We start from the raw sequence: 17,068 nt of genomic DNA, 5'->3' as shown, positions 1-17,068 counted from the left end.
CTGCCTCTTCGATTAAATAGTAAAACATGCAACCATTAAATAGCTGGTGTCTTGTCTTACCTTTCTCTGAGAGGAAAGATGTCATCACAAGATTGTTTCTCGCTGTCCACAATAACTGTTTCATCAGCGACAATCTGTCAACAAATAAAGGAAAAACATTCAGTTTCTTATTCGAAAAGTATAAAAAAGCGAACTCATTTTACAATATTAAATTCATGAAACATAACTGTAAAACATTGAGAGAGACTTGGTTTGCGTGGCTGCCTCAGAGTCGTGTAACAACTGTGTTAATACCACACTACAGTTGGTAATCACTGACGAATACGCAGTTGCATATTAATAACCTTCTCATATGTGTTTTTCTTTCTATTGAGTTGTTATGAAAAAGTTTTTAAAGTCTCAGTGCCTGTTTGCCAGATTTCAACTTCGACCTTTCCAGCTTACTGCACTAAAAGCTCAGTGCAAATTGACACCGTTCTATGCAATTTCATATCAATATTCATTATATTTATGGAGTTATCTGTCGTTAAAAAGTTTGAGCTGAATTAAAGTAGCCAGATATTTTAATGAGTCCGTAGATTCTACGAACTTCAATCAAAATTTGAAAGCCACGCTCAACTGATCATGCGCCAATCAAATCTCTCTGTTTTGTTTACGACCGTTAGGCCTATGACTACTTTCACTTTCATGACTAGTCTATCTAAGGTCCCTTCTCTTGAATTGTATCTTTCTCTCGGTCTTACAGAAATAGCTTGCAAAATTGTGTCATGTCAATGAATAAACAAGTGCTTTCAGATGTTTCCTCCGCGGAATTGTAAGAAGTGCACGATACGAGTATAGGACTGCGTTAAATCTTGAGCGAGCTGCATATGTAGACTATTTTGTTTACATTTGTGTAATGAACATTCGGACATGGGCGGTCGCAGTTGATTTAACGGTAATCGTTTACACCATAAGGGCAACAGAAAATAAATTCTTTCTTTCGAATGCGACAGCTTTTCTCCAACAAACCCACCTGGTCAGAGTGCATTTAGAGTAAGAATCATCGAATCTACTTCGGAAGTTTGTTTTCTGAAATTCATCAGCAAACAGGTATTGAGACATTAAAGAAACAACTTATTTTCAAATTCATCCTCACCTGTGTTTGAACATCATCATTGCCATCAAGGAGCTCTGCATGGATGTTGAGGACTCTAGGTTTGCTGTTATCTACGAAACTGAGGGCAGCAGATGGAGACTGGAACATCCGGGCAATGTCACAGGCAACTAAATCAAAATAGAAGTTACATTATGAGTTGATTACAACAATAATTTACTCCTTTTTCATTGTGTTGGTGTAATGTTCTGCTCAATCAATTAGTCATTTTATCTGTCATCTTAGGTTATTCATATATCTCTTATAAACTGTAACTTAAGAATTTAAGAATTCTTATTAACTTGATAGGATATTGTCTCACCTGTGAGGTCAAGGGTCAGTCGATGAAAGAAGTGGCGAGGTCTATAAACCACAACTTCCAGTCCTGTGGGTGAATACTCCGTCACGTGTTCCCGACGGGTGGTTTGTGATGCATGGACGGCAGCAGGCATGGTTTGAAACACGCGAGCAAGTTCACATGCAGCTATTGGAATGACAAAACAGAATAGATTGTCAAATGCGCATGTTAAGATGTTGGAATTAAAGAATATATAATAATATAAAGTCATCTTGAGGGGTTTTGTTACACCAGCATAGCAAACAGACGAGGCACATTTTATATATTAAAATTTATTATATTATAAATCGAAGCATTTTTCAAATTTGAGGATAACTGATGATTTGTGACTATATCAGCGAGAATCAACGATGTTTGAATTTCTGTACAACTTTCGCCCAATCTCTCCGGTACCCCAAACTCCATCCCCTTGCAACACCCATCCCTCCCCTCCCATTCCCCCTCCCCGACGCTGTACCCTCCCATGTGTAACATTCAAACATAATAGGACAACTCACCGGTAACATCAACCCGAAGGTTCAGTAAACTGGCCGGTGGTCGATAAGGAACAAGTTCCATTCCGGTCTTCTGTTTATCGCTATATACAACAAAATAAAACATACCCGATTAATTAATGCATGGCTTAAGGAAGTTCGATATAGCAGAACAGTATATAAATTGTTATGAAGGAAGCAAATGCCAATTGAAAGTACTCACGTGGTCAAGGTCATTCCAAGGTCAGTGGTTGATTGAAAAATATCAAAAAGGCAGATGAGGACATTCCTTACGGTAGTCAGGTCCTGTCGATGAGGAAAACAAAATAGTTGAAAATGAAACAGACAATCCAATTTATCACTTAACTTGTAACTGCATGTTACTAACAAATTTACCGACCTGACAAGAGAGGGTTCAAGAGGTACAGCCCCGGGGGCCCGGGGTCAATAAGGGGCACTGGAAAATTATGGAAGATGCCCCGGAAATATGGGATGAAGAATAGTCACTGTATTCTCATTTCGGAAGATATTTTAGGAAACATTAGGGGACCCGGTCTCGTTAGAACTGTCGCCCGGGTTATTAGACCTGACTGTCTACACCTTTGGATACCTTATCGACAAAGGAATAACCTAAGGAGAAGGAGGGTAAGCAAACGTCCTCCTGACACAGAATAGGGCTTTTGTTATTTGGGATTCAGTATTCTTTCAGAATCCATAAGATTAAAGGATCAGTTAGCAAATATCTTATTAACTATTCATAAATTCAACTGTATTCATAAATATTCAAAACGTCATCATTTTTAACTGCAATATAAAGGATGCACAAATAGAAGACAAATGATAAAATATAATCATAATACTGAAAATATGAAATGTATTCATAACTATCGAATTTCTTCACCACTATATATATGACAAGAAGAACACAAAGTTCCCTTCTATTTTCAAATGAATTAATTTAATAGATTCGCGCCAACTCTTACCATCATAAAAAAAATATGTACAAGTATTGTCTGAGAAAACTGAAAAACAAAATATTTTTCGAATATTGGTAGAGTTTTTCTCGTCTTTGTACCTGATCTAAATCGAGGCCATGGTCAGTTACGTCACTAAGCTCCTCCCACTTGACCAGTTGTTGTGGTCTCATTGGTTCGACGTAAGGGAGTTTGGCAATATCTTCGTCAAAAAGGAAAGCTGTTGGGCAAACAACAAAAAAGTTGGTGACGGTTCCATACCTCCAAAAAAGTTCATTCTCTTGTAAATTTCCTTTCTCATGATTTTTTTTTTGTCATTCCTGTTTAATGTCTTTAAAACATTATGCATCTTCCTACAAGATAGAGTGCAACAATATCGGAAACATACTAAGCAATTGACATGAATTATACTAAGTGATGTATAACAATACGAAAATAAATTTATTCGAGCTTACCGTTAGAACCTTCTTTCTCAACATATCTTTCATTGTAAGTTTCCAGTCCAGTAGTGACGTCAGTCTGCTGTTGGTTGCAGCTATACAAGTACACAAAATACAGAAATGAAATTCATTTATCTTATTAACGTCGCTATTATAATTAGAGGGCGCTAGCCAAGTTTGATCCTTTTTAGAAGGAGTCATTTTCCCAATATCTGCTCTTCGGTATAATAGTAAAAAATGCAACCATTAAATAGCTGGTGTCTTGTCTTACCTTTCTCTGAGAGGAAAGATGTCATCACAAGATTGTTTCTCGCTGTCCACAATAACTGTTTCATCAGCGACAATCTGTCAACAAATAAAGGAAAAACATTCAGTTTCTTATTCGAAAAGTATAAAAAAGCGAACTCATTTTACAATAGTAAATTCATGAAACATAACTGTAAAACATTGAGAGAGACTTGGTTTGCGTGCCTGCCTCAGAGTCGTGTAACAACTGTGTTAATACCACACTACAGTTGGTAATCACTGACGAATACGCAGTTGCATATTAATAACCTTCTCATATGTGTTTTTCTTTCTATTGAGTTGTTATGAAAAAGTTTTTAAAGTCTCAGTGCCTGTTTGCCAGATTTCAACTTCGACCTTTCCAGCTTACTGCACTAAAAGCTCAGTGAAAATTGACACCGTTCTATGCAATTTCATATCAATATTCATTATATTTATGGAGTTATCTGTCGTTAAAAAGTTTGAGCTGAATTAAAGTAGCCAGATTTTTTAATGAGTCCGTAGATTCTACGAACTTCAATCAAAATTTGAAAGCCACGCTCAACAGATCATGCGCCAATCAAATCTCTCTGTTTTGTTTACGACCGTTAGGCCTATGACTACTTTCACTTTCATGACTAGTCTATCTAAGGTCCCTTCTCTTGAATTGTATCTTTCTCTCGGTCTTACAGAAATAGCTTGCAAAATTGTGTCATGTCAATGAATAAACAAGTGCTTTCAGATGTTTCCTCCGCGGAATTGTAAGAAGTGCACGATACGAGTATAGGACTGCGTTAAATCTTGAGCGAGCTGCATATGTAGACTATTTTGTTTACATTTGTGTAATGAACATTCGGACATGGGCGGTCGCAGTTGATTTAACGGTAATCGTTTACACCATAAGGGCAACAGAAAATAAATTCTTTCTTTCGAATGCGACAGCTTTTCTCCAACAAACCTACCTGGTCAGAAACATCGTATCTACTTCGGAAGTTTGTTTTCCGATATTCATCAGCAAACAGGTATTGATACATTAAAGAAACAACTTATTTTCAAATTCATCCTCACCTGTGTTTGAACATAATCATTGCCATCAAGGATGTTGAAGACTTTAAGTTTGCTGTTATCTGCGTAAATGAGGGCAGCAGATGGTGACTGGATCATCCGGGCAATGTCACAGGCAACTAAATAAAACATAGAAGTTACATTATGGACTGATTACAACAATAATTTACTCATTTTTCATTGTTTTGGTGTAATGTTCTGCTCAATCAATCAGTCATGTTATCTGTCATCTTAGGTTATTCACATATCTCTTACAAACTGACGACTTCAGAATTAAGGAATTATTATAAACTTGAGAGGTTGTTGCCTCACCTGTGAGGTCAAGGGTCAATCGATGAAAGAAGGGGTGAGGTCTATAAACCACAACTTCCAGTCCCGTAGGTGAATAAGCCGCCATGTTTCCCCGAAGGGTGGTTTGTGATGCATGGACGGCAGCAAGCATGGTTTGAAACACGCGAGCAAGTTCACATGCAGCTATTGGAAACACAAGACAGAATAGATTGCCAAATGCGCATGTTAATATGTTGGAATTAAAGAATATAAAATAATATTAAGTCATCTTGAGGAGTTTTGTCACACCAGAACAGCAAACAGACGAGGCAAATTTTATCTATTAAAATTTATTATATTATAAATCGAAGCATTTTTCAAATTTGAGGATAACTGATAATTTGTGAATATATCAGCGAAAATCAACGATGTTTGAATTTCTGTACAACTTTCGCCCAATCTCTCCGGTACCCCAAACTCCATCCCCTTGCAACACCCATCCCTCCCCCTCACATCTCCCCCCACGTTGTACTCTCCCATGTGCAACATTCAAACATAATAGGACAACTCACCGGTAACATCAACCCGAAGGTTCAGTAAACTGGCCGGTGGTCGATAAGGAACAAGTTCCATTCCGGTCTTCTGTTTATCGCTATATACAACAAAATAAAACATACCCGATTAATTAATGCATGGCTTAAGGAAGTTCGATATAGCAGAACAGTATATAAATTGTCATGAAGGAAGCAAATGCCAATTGAAAGTACTCACGTGGTCAAGGTCATTCCAAGGTCAGTGGTTGATTGAGAAATATCAAAGAGGCAGATGAGGACATTCCTTACGGTAGTCTGGTCCTGTCCAAGAGGAAAACAGAATAGTTGAAGATGAAACAGACAATCCATGTTATCACTTAACTTTTAACTGCATGTAATTACTTTTAAATGTATCGACCTGGTGAAAGAGGGTTCAAGGGGTACAGCCTCGGGGCCCGGGCTCAATTAGGGGCACTGGAAAATATGAAAGATGCCCGGGAAAATATGGGTTAAAGAATAGTCACTGTATTCTCATTTCGGAAGATATTTTAGGAAACATTAGGGGACACGGTGTCGTTAGAACTGTCGCCCGGGTTATAAGACCTGGCAATCTGCACCTTTGGATACCTGGTCGACAACGGAACAACCTAAGGAGAAGGAGGGTAAAACAAACGTCCTCCTGACACAGAACAGGGCTTTTGTTTTTTAAAAGTCAGTATTCTTCAGAATTTACATTTAAAGAGAGGGCGCTAGCATCAAATAAGTAATTTAATTCCTGGCGGTGAGCAAAACTAATATTTGTTTACATGTATTATTTCATTTAATTATAAGGGCTCATACTACAATGGAGTAAGTTTTCTCTTATACAGCCCATAATAACAAAATTTTCTTTACTTTCGTGTTTTCTTGGGGGGGGGGGGGGGGGGTAATTAACCTTCTTATAGATAAAATTCGTGTCTCTAATTTACGTTAATAATAAATCTACTCGCCCCTGTAATATATATAAGACATTACATGACATTATATATTATGACATTATCCATTACCAGGGTGTCAATCCGGCCTATATAATATATATGTGACATTATAAGGGTTGTCTACCCCGACCAATATAATATATGTGTGACATTACCACGGTCTTATGGAGATCTTTAGATGTTGTTCTTGTCTGCTTCTTGTTGATCTTCTTCAGATGACGACGGATTTGTCTTCTTTGCCGATCACGAATCCTCTCTACAAGTTTTGAATAAACAAAGTTGTGGAAGCGTTTATGTGAACAGGTTCTGTTTTATAGAACTAACTTTAGTTACGGTGGATTTACGTATATATATATATATATATATATATATATGTATGTATGTATGTATGTATATATGTATGTTTATATGAAAAAAAAACATAGTAAAATGAATAAGATAAATAACTCACTGACTAGATTATTTTAACTTACCTCGTCGGTTCTGACGCCTCAGTTCTCCTAACAACCAAGCCATAGTTTTCCTGGGGCCGTTGTCTTTAAAAGAAAAACAATTACAACAATGACGTCACACGCATTATGCCTGCAGAGCGAGTGTCGCAATGCTACATGTTGTATGACAATAGTGTACATAATCCAGAAGGTATTTAATCCTAAAAAACACGTACGTAATCCAAACGCTAGGTTAATCCATTACCAACTAGGCGACTATATTTGAATGTTGGGATCAGCTGCGCAACAATTAACTTATGGGTCCGGGGCCAAGGATTAGATGGGCCACTAAAACAGGGTTTGGGTCCGGGCTTCGCCCCTCAATTCGGGAATCAAGTAGGTTATGCTAGCCTTATTCAGTTCTACCAAGTAATGTTCGAATGGGACACCGTTTCCGAGCACGGGCATATAGCCCCTCCGTAAATTTAAATGGCGATAAAATAATATTGACACAGCTAGGATTTTTTTATATATTGCTTACACTATAACCATGATGCCGGTTCCAACCCTACCGCACCAAGACCCCGTCCCCCCCCCCCCACACCCTCCCACTGTGGATCTTGACAATTTGTTATAACATTCACAGGGAAATACTTCCTGTTTATATCGGAGACAGCAAAAATCGATCATGCTTCATTAACATATTTTGTCCACATCACATAGCGATAAAAATTTATGAAAATTGTTGCAAGTACTCACCGACTCCACCTAGCCAGTCTCGGATGATGTTGACAAATCCTTCAACGAGAAAGTAAAGCAAGGGCAGGAAGGTCAGAATTAGATTAATAGCTAGTAGTAGCATGGTGAAAGCTCTTCGAGATAAAACACAACTAGATCGCTGTATGTATCGATATGAAGTGATTGTGCAGTACGTGGTAAGTTTACTGTAAACAAAACTATATTGGTTTTATTTGTTACGCAATAGGATCTAGGTAGACGCTTGTTAAAATATGAACGCGTTGTAAGAACGCAATACGTGTTATTTATTGAACGCAGAGCGCATCTGGACGTTCTTGACTGTGTGACTATAGTATATATACATATTTATATCGCAAAGTATTAACACGCTATAACAGATAGGTCTACGTGATGCACAACATTAGAGGACGGTTTTATAGATGGATGCGCGCAGACGCGTCGCTTGCAGTGGTTTTGATGACGCTCGTGGGTTGTTGCTTAGCATCGTTATGTCCGTAAACAAGACTGCCTGTTCTAGTCGCTTTAGTATATAAGGATACGTAACTAGTCATCGACTTGCAACAGCGCAACGGTACGTGCGCATGCGTCGCGAAGTCAACATAAGTTTCTTTTATCATTATTGCCCAAACCAGGGGTTATATGTGCCCGTTGTTGTGCCTTGAACAGTGAAACACATATGACATCATCGATTATATGATATGTGGACTGGCCTATATTTATTTCATGGAAATATTAGGGCCCGGAGAGATGTAAGCCACCATATGTAATTGCCAGCTCCTTCATAGATTAAAATAGAGCACTATACTGTAATAAGGATTTGGTCTAAGATTATGTGTGAGTCTGGGATTGGATGGAGACACTCAAAGTTACAGGTTTGATAAATACATACATTTACTGCCAAATTTGCATGGACCTCTTCTGTAATGCCCAGCCCACCTAATTCAGTTTTATTACTATTTTTTTTAGTGAACTAACAAGCATAAACAGACATGACCCCCCCCCCCCGGTGTATAACGGAGGAGAATGCAGGCTGTAGCCATGGGAAATGTTCCGTCTCGCCCACCCTCCCCCCCCCCCCTCACCAAAAATTCTCAAACTTTCTTTCAAAGTATTTAACATATAACAGCACATCTTCACACCAGATATAAGGCAATTGACAATTTCATTATTACCTGTACTTTTTCTCGGTTGCATGTCCACACCAAAAGAGGGGGAGGGCGTGGCAACTGGGGTGCAGTACATTTATATTTATTTGACGTAGCTGTAAATGGCGTACAGTTAATTCAGATACCGTTGGCGGGTATAGGCGAGAACATGCTACCGGACCATTTGTTTTTCAAACTTTAATCGAGATTCCATTTTAAATTCAAACTTTGACTGCACACTATAGAAATAGTATCATCTTTTTGCATTAAATCTTTCTTTTAATTATTTTTTCAAAGCAGGGAAGACCCCTTCCATAGACGGTACACCAGGACGGACATCCGCCAATATTCAACATGTCTGAACCATTTCACCCACCCCCAATCCCCGACCCCTCATCCAACCCCAATCCCCCACCCCACCCCCAAACCCCACCCGCAATGAACTCTGGCTACGGGACTGGGAGAAAGAGAGCGAAGAAATAACACCCCGAATGAATAGGGTTCCTGTTGTAATTATTAATAGGTCCACACAAGTTTTTAACTGCAAACAATAAGCTCAAAGCAAGAACTTTAATGTGTACATTTGTGAGTGTTTGAAATTACCGTAAAATCTTTTGGAGTATCCTCTCCCCCCCCCCCCCCAATAATTCACTGTCAATGATTATTTCAAATTATATATTAAAGAGGGAAAGCCACAACCATCTTTGAGAAAGACCCATCTTATGAGAAAATAAATTGCATTTTCCCATCAAGTAGTAATATGTGTTGGTTATTTCCCTGCATCATATGTCGTTCTTAGACTGAACTTCTCTAAACAACTCTGATGATATATAAAACTAGGAGGATAGGCCAATGTGCTTAATTCTAACATTCCTCTTAGTTATAGATGATTGCTGTGGTTGTCGAAAGGAGTCGTTCGGACTACGAAAGTATAAAAAACATAGGACTAATGAGACATAAACAACTTAAAAATGTATATATCGATCAACGATTGATGAAAAATTACGACTATCTCGGACATACTAAATGCCCGAACCATTTATGTTACCCTTTTGAACTCTCTTATATGTTGGAAGCTTGTTGGGGACCGAAGAAGATATTAACCGAAGAAATGGTATAACCAACGGTGCTTTCAACACACTTTCAAGTATTTTCAAAAGCAAAATCATAAGCCGAAACATAAACCTTAGGATTTTCGAGGCTTTATTACAGAGTTTTTTTTTGTACAATTGCGAACTGTGGGGCACAACGAAGGATCTTGATCGCAAAATTGACACTTTTCAAAGGAGACTACTTCGTAATATTCTCAACATTAGATGGACCAATAACAATTGGTTATCAAACGATGAGCTCTACAATGAAACCAACCAAACACCTTGGTCATCCATAGTCGCACATAGAAGATTGAGATTTTTCGGTCTTGTAGCAAAACTCCAGGAGGACGCTCCAGCAAAGGTTGCTTTAAGAGAAGCACTGAGACATACTTCTAAACCAGTAGGAAGGCCCGTGACTACCTTGCTTGGAAAAATAAAGTCGCAATTTAGGGACGTTAACATTAACAATTTCGGGAAGCAATAAACCTTGCACAAGATCGTGATACATGACGGAGTTTAATCACTAAGCATGCCGGATAGACGAGACTCAACTTTCTATTTTGGACTTTCTTTACATTGTATTATATCCCCGAAGGGAGTGGGCCGAATCCCGGAGGTAGTGCAAGACCGGGCCAACCCGTGGCTAGGACGGAGCAAGCTCCTATTCCATAGCCCAAGTGCAAAAATCAGTTTAATATACAAGCGACTCGATGAGTCGCGTTTCAGATATTAAGCTGAAAAGAACAGATACTACACATGATCTTAGCCAAAAGGCCGAGAAGCGATACTGCACAATGGGTATTGCTTGATAACTTAAACTACCGAAACAGAGTTACAACCGCAGTGAAGATGTCACACAATAAATATAGGAGTGTTTTTTTATACAGAAATTGCCCTCCAATCGTAAAAACGGAACATACATGTTACCAATTAGGATATAAGTTCCCATTTTTATGTACAATTTTGAAACAATTCTTCCAAATTTAAAAGAAATTATGGTAAATATTTGTTTCGTTATGAATAAACGAGAGCAATGCCTTTTATCGTTTACGCTGGTCGCGTGTATTAGTATCATGTGTATGTATGAAAACGCTATTTAATACCATATGCATCACAGTACAGTAAAGTGACATAAAGCAAAAGTATATTAATTTAACGTAATTAATCTAAGACAAATTAAAAATATTACGAGTCAACGCTGTATATTAAAACCTAAAACATCACAAATGAATCAAATTAATGCTAGTTTCTTTGTTAAAGCTGTATTCACACACGCTGATAAATAAAGCGTCCCACAGTGGGCGGAGCTTAATGACGTCATAACATATCAACATCTGATTGGTTCGTGGTGTGTTCGTACTGGTGCTGCCGTACACAGAGATAAGACTAACAACAGTGGCGTTTGTACATCGACAGGCACGTAAATCATTTCATTGTAGAAATGTAATGGAAGCTGTTGATGATGAAATCAAATATTCAGTAGTGAATACACGTGTGTATAGAATAAACCGCATTGAAACGTTTATGGTTGGACACAACGGACAATATTGTCTACTCCTTAGTTTAGACAAGGGACGTATTATTGAAACACTTCTGTGGTTATTCTTTGGTACAGTACAGCAAGCAAAGTTAAGTTGAATATGTAGTGCGCTGCTACCTATTACATGTACCACCACTTCTCAGCACTTTAGTTATTACCATCAAAAGTAGATTTGTATGAAAATATCTACTACAATAGAGAAACAATCACCAAGATAATGTGTCCACTGTATGTTCGTTGTCTTCCCCTTCTTATTTAAGGTGACGAGGGCGAGGTGGGGGGGGGGTGTAAAAAGCTTAGGTCACTAAAATGATAGTTAAGAGGATAACTTATATTGAATGCAGGCCTACTATAGGTTACCTAACTGCTGCAATCTACGGGCGCACGAGTGAGTACCTATGCATTTACCATTAGACTAGTAAAGACAAAACAGTGTTACCCTAGCGGCTTAATTTACTGCCATTTTTTATCTCTCTGCTGACGTGGAACTCATGCAAACACAACAGGAAATGACACCTAGCCAAATTGAAAGATACCAGTTCAAAGTTTGCCTGTTTCCCAGCGATGTAAGACTTATCCCTTCTTAAGCAGGAAATTGCTGGTTGTATGGGCAGCTCTTTTTCTCGCTGAGAATGGATTGCCAATTGATTTCTCCTGACCGCACTAGAGCTAAGAAACGGCAACCCCTGCTCTCACAGATAAAGCCACCGGAAGGAGCCGTAATCTCAAGAAAGAACCACCTTCCTCTCTTCTGTAAAGCCCTGGAAACGGAAAAGCCTAACGATTATATATAGTGATGAATTTAATATCAGGATCACCAGCAACAGGACTCTGGACAGGGGTGTGAATAGAGGTGAGAGGATTGGCATGATTCCATCAAGCTCTTCGCAAAAGGTATTTGGGTTAGGCCTCATCCTAAATATCAACCATCTCCGTTCAAAAAAAGTGTCCTATCCTCCAAACTTCTATCATTGGTGAGGCAGTTCTCAAATGGCAACTATATTGAGCTTGTTATTGCCATGGAAAACAATATCACGTAAAGTAATCAAATGCTTTTCAACCATTATTGAGAGCAGTGAGCCTCATTCCAACTTCCCGTTCAGAATGTTCACATGATCAAAGCTGAATAGCCTAGATATGATCTAAAAATGTTCACTATAGGCCTAGCCACCAGGCACCTCCCAATCACAAACTATAGAAATCATCTGCCTCTTCACTCACGTTTTCAAGCCCACCTATGTCTTCCTTCAACCCTGACCCCTTCCCCCACCCCAACCACACACACCACCCGCACACACCCACATACACAACATATTATACGCGTCCAGCGTGAGTAGTCCAGTAACAGAAGGTCAATTGAATTTGATGTCACTTACCTGCTGATACAACTAACAGTATAACAAGCTTTAGGTGATCATGGTCAGAAAAGACATAGTGTGCATTTTATCACGTGCAGGTGCAGCTTTCACATTATCAGCGACGAGTGATGGTCGCCCTTATACGGGGTGCAACGGGAAATTGACTAATAAATTCTCCCCACCCAAGTCTTTCATTGTTCGAAATCGATACCGCAAACAGCCTTGCACTTCGTTATACATGGAATGTACTGTATTATATAGGCCTATGCGATCTATGATATAGGCCTATGACGTTCAAACGGTTACATGAGAGAAAATACTCGCGCTAGAGAAACGCAAACAGGGTTAACAACTGAACTTCAAAACCTGTCAATAGAAAGATTGAAATTGAAAACGTATTTTCCAGCCACCTTCAATTATAAACGATCAGCTTAAATCTCAGTGAAGTACTTGGTTATTCATCTCACTTACCCACAATCCCCTGCACAGAGATGCACAGTCCTCAGGCAGTATAAACATTGCGGACGGTGGAAGTTTTCTCTCCAGCCTAGGTCTAGCTTCCTATCCAACAGGCCACATCAACAAAATTCTAACAATTCGACGTGGTTCCCGGCCTGGAATTGACCGAACCATAAACATATATCATAGTCATGTCGGAGTTTGCTGAGCACGGAGTCGGCAAGCTCAGTGTATACCCCCAAACAATGCAGCGTCTATATACACGTATGTCTACGCAATGAGCTCCGAAGTTGAGATGGACACACGGGGAAACTTGCACTCCGTATAAACTACAAATAGCTTATAATACCGCTATTATGTGTGGCGCTTCAGGAATGAAACGTTGCATAATAGTGACAAACGATACTCAGGGACCACTTAACCCCTGACCTGGGAGGTCTCCTCTTCTCTTGTTTCTCAGACCGAACCTGTTATTATCACATCGATGATTGACACAAGATGATTTGACAATGTGTGAGGTCGGGGGGTTGATCACACATACCAATGATGCACAGGGGCTAAAATCGGACCTCGAAAATAGGCCATTGTCACATTTGGCGATTTCATATCAAAATTACTTTCAATAAATCGCATTTTCTATTTTTCTTCTTTCTTTTTTTCTTTGGATAGTAATGTTTGGTTTATCCTGTCATACATACATGAGTATGTAGATGTAATTCGTGTGTACAGATTTACTTCAATGTTTCTCGTGGCATGCATCAGTAATTTACTTCAGATGAAAAAAATATTTTCTATTGATACAAATAAATAATTTCTTGTCCTTTTTGGCTAAGATCATGTGAAGTATCTGTTCCCTTTCGAGGTGAATGGTGGTGCACACCTGACGATGATCACACAGTCACAGTCTCAATGCAAGGGGACTGGGGTTGAGAGCGGACCAATCGGTTCGTTGCTTGTTTTTTTCGTGCCCAGCTTCTTTCCTGGGTGACTTTTCTTAAACAATATATATATTGATACAAATCAATAATTTTGACCCACTTATTGTCAACAGACCTTTTATTTCATAATGTAACAGTACTGTTGTGCACTTAATAATAAATAAGTGTCATATGATAACCAGTTCAAAATTTGAAGGCACTAGATAAGCAAAAAAGATTTGCAACTTTAAAAGGGCCACTTTAATTTGCTAGCAATACAGTGATATATTTCTATACCTATTCAGATTTAAGATATCTGGATTTCAAATATGCTAATATGTCAAGGGGGGGGGTGGGGCGGTCTGACGTTAAGACGTCAAATTGAGCATTCTGAGGCAAATTAAGGCGGTCACAAATTATGTCAAATATTAGTTCTAAACGCAAGTTTGTGCCAATAAATACTCTTTAATTTTTGTGTGGGGTTGTATGATGGGGTGTACACCTGGAGAGGTGGTCTTGTTATTCCCCTACTGAATGTAATAAAAAAATCCCCAAATGGACCCTCTCTTCCTCCATTAAAGTGGGTGAGCATGGCTCCCTAGCCCCCCCCCCCTCACCCACGCCACTGGTAGACGAGGTATGAGAAATAAAATGAATCCCTAAGTCAATTCTTTCTAGGAAACCAACCCTGAAATTCCGAATACACTGCAGCTTATTAAAAGATAGCTGTGATATTTACGGGAAACGGTTCACCTCTTCCGTACAATAAATAACAATTTAGCGTATCAGAAAGAACAGGTACATCTCACTTCCCCTACGCTACCCCATCTACATGTCTGAGTATATGGTTTATGCCTCACGTCTTTCATTTCTTGAGTCTCTTTGGACAGGTACAGGTCTTCATATGCATGCTTTTGGCTGAATCTTTAATTGCGCCCTCTATTTCGCCTGCGTACACTGGTGTTCCAAAATTAATTCATGTCAGGTATCCGATGACCGATAAGAATTTGATAAAGAAGGAGTGAAAGTTTAGCATAGCAGGCCTATACTAGCTACCCGTGAATCAGCTCCGGTTACGTAATTTTTCGATTTAATGAAACTAAAATGTCTAAAATGCCTTGAATCACCATAAATCTGCCTGCTTTTTTGTTTTCGGAAAGGGAAAACTATGGAGTCACTCTAACTGATCGTAAGAAATTATGAGGGGGACACCGGATTGCAAAATCGGCAATGAATATACCGCGGCAGCATACAGAAACGGTGTACTCAAAGCCGAAGCCAAAGTGAAATTAATCAGGTCACACATCCGTAGTCTATCCATGATAAGTTCTTCAATACCGTCCTCGCTACCTTTCGGGAAGAACGTTACTGTAGTTTTGATTACTGCAGTACCGTAGTTTAATTATCATATATACTCTTCAAAATATCGTGTATTACAGATGAATGCACATAGATATGTATAGGATATAGGAGGTATAGGATATGTGTATAACAGGAAGCCGTCTATACCGTGTAATGGCGGAAGGTTGTATATCGTATGTTGCTACATATAATAGGACGGCCATCGTCATATAGGCTGTACCGTCACAATTTCAAATATTTCAGTTTTGTGCGGGTTATGTCGTTCACGTTAAACTTGGCTGTGCGCCAGCATAGCTGCCTGTTTGAACTTTGTCAACGTATAAGAAGAAGATGCATATAATTATAAGAGAGACAGTCAACTTTCGTTGAACGCCATTTTATCTGAACAACCTGTCGGCTTCATTTGCACGGCTCACATATTTTCTTTTCTTTCTTACTTTTCATAAAGTCAAAGGTCATCGGTATTGGCTCGCTAATTTGTAGCACGCTAAAAGTTGCTAGAAATCTTCCAAAATAATTTCACGTGACCACTCCTAGCCAATGAGGCGTGTTACAATAGACAATTAAGTATCTCAGTGTATAACACAACTACATTTAGAGTCCGAGTATTAAAATACTTTGACAAATTTGGGGCATGGGTGACCAATATCCGTCTTTCTAGCATATTATAGGGCAATAGGTTTAGCATTCTTCTTTCGGTATACGCTGCTTGACGTTGCAGTTCCCTTGGAAATTTAATATATGGATATCGTCAGCCCTATTGACTGCTCCCTTAATTCAAGCTATTTGTTTATGATTTATGAGCGTCAGTTCTGAACTTGAGGGACTGATAGGCCGCGACTCAATCCTCATGGTATAGATGTTGGGTTGTGGGCCTAACTGTTTGCAAACCGATGAACTGATTTCTATAGACAGAAAGATGCCGGGTTTAAACCAGAAAGAGCGATATATAGAGAGAGAGAGTTGACAACTTAATATGACAGAAGTTAGAACCCTATTAAAAACCTGTAAATTGATTCATGAATCTGATGGAATGTTTCATCCATGCGTAGCGCCACAACAATACGTCTCCTTGAAATTTGGCAGTGACCGGTTCAGCTTTTTTTTTTGCAAACAGTCAATAAAATAAATTAGTTGGTCACCGCATTGCACCCATACTTTGAATTTACATGTTAATTAATGTTAATGTATAATAAACAATATATGTATTAAAGCTTTATTTGACTTCAAACTTTTAATTTAATCAGTTCTTAGATGGGCGACCTTCTTTATTCTTTGAAGGTAAAAGAAGGAAAAAATAATAACTGTGTAATTAGCACCATCAAATTCAATCGCATTTTGAACAATGACTCAGCGGAGCATATATGTTTTACCGCAAATTAGCGATTAAACACGAAAAGACGTTATTTAAGCCAAAAGAATCCCCTGGAATCTTTGTCTATACCACATGTGACCACAACAGCAGAGAATTACGACGGGAAGGAAAAGATGATTTAAAACTCATTAATTAGTCA

General features: G+C 38.8%; 1 protein-coding gene and 1 non-coding gene across 2 annotated transcripts; both read right to left on the bottom strand.

The window, feature by feature from the left end:
* Positions 1 to 56: 56 nt before the first annotated feature.
* LOC139981363 (uncharacterized) lies at positions 57 to 13,579 on the bottom strand. Its single transcript, XM_071993701.1, has 17 exons — positions 13,288 to 13,579; positions 11,995 to 12,219; positions 7,680 to 7,718; positions 6,963 to 7,025; positions 6,645 to 6,745; positions 5,751 to 5,833; positions 5,552 to 5,631; positions 5,022 to 5,183; positions 4,713 to 4,828; positions 3,652 to 3,725; positions 3,396 to 3,475; positions 3,042 to 3,160; positions 2,190 to 2,272; positions 1,991 to 2,070; positions 1,458 to 1,619; positions 1,139 to 1,266; positions 57 to 134 (listed from the first exon to the last, which is right to left on the bottom strand). The coding sequence occupies exons 4-17, from the start codon at positions 7,003 to 7,005 to the stop codon at positions 57 to 59; spliced, it is 1,389 nt and encodes a 462-aa protein (XP_071849802.1). The 5' UTR covers positions 7,006 to 7,025; positions 7,680 to 7,718; positions 11,995 to 12,219; positions 13,288 to 13,579.
* On the bottom strand, positions 10,512 to 10,704 carry LOC139981710 (U2 spliceosomal RNA). The gene has a single exon (XR_011797918.1). It is a non-coding gene; the product is annotated as a U2 spliceosomal RNA (small nuclear RNA).
* Positions 13,580 to 17,068: the final 3,489 nt, after the last annotated feature.

This window comes from Apostichopus japonicus, chromosome 15 (genome assembly GCF_037975245.1).
Source record: "Apostichopus japonicus isolate 1M-3 chromosome 15, ASM3797524v1, whole genome shotgun sequence".
In the NCBI taxonomy this organism is placed as follows: domain Eukaryota; kingdom Metazoa; phylum Echinodermata; class Holothuroidea; order Aspidochirotida; family Stichopodidae; genus Apostichopus; species Apostichopus japonicus.
This window is presented reverse-complemented; position numbering and strand designations above follow the sequence as displayed.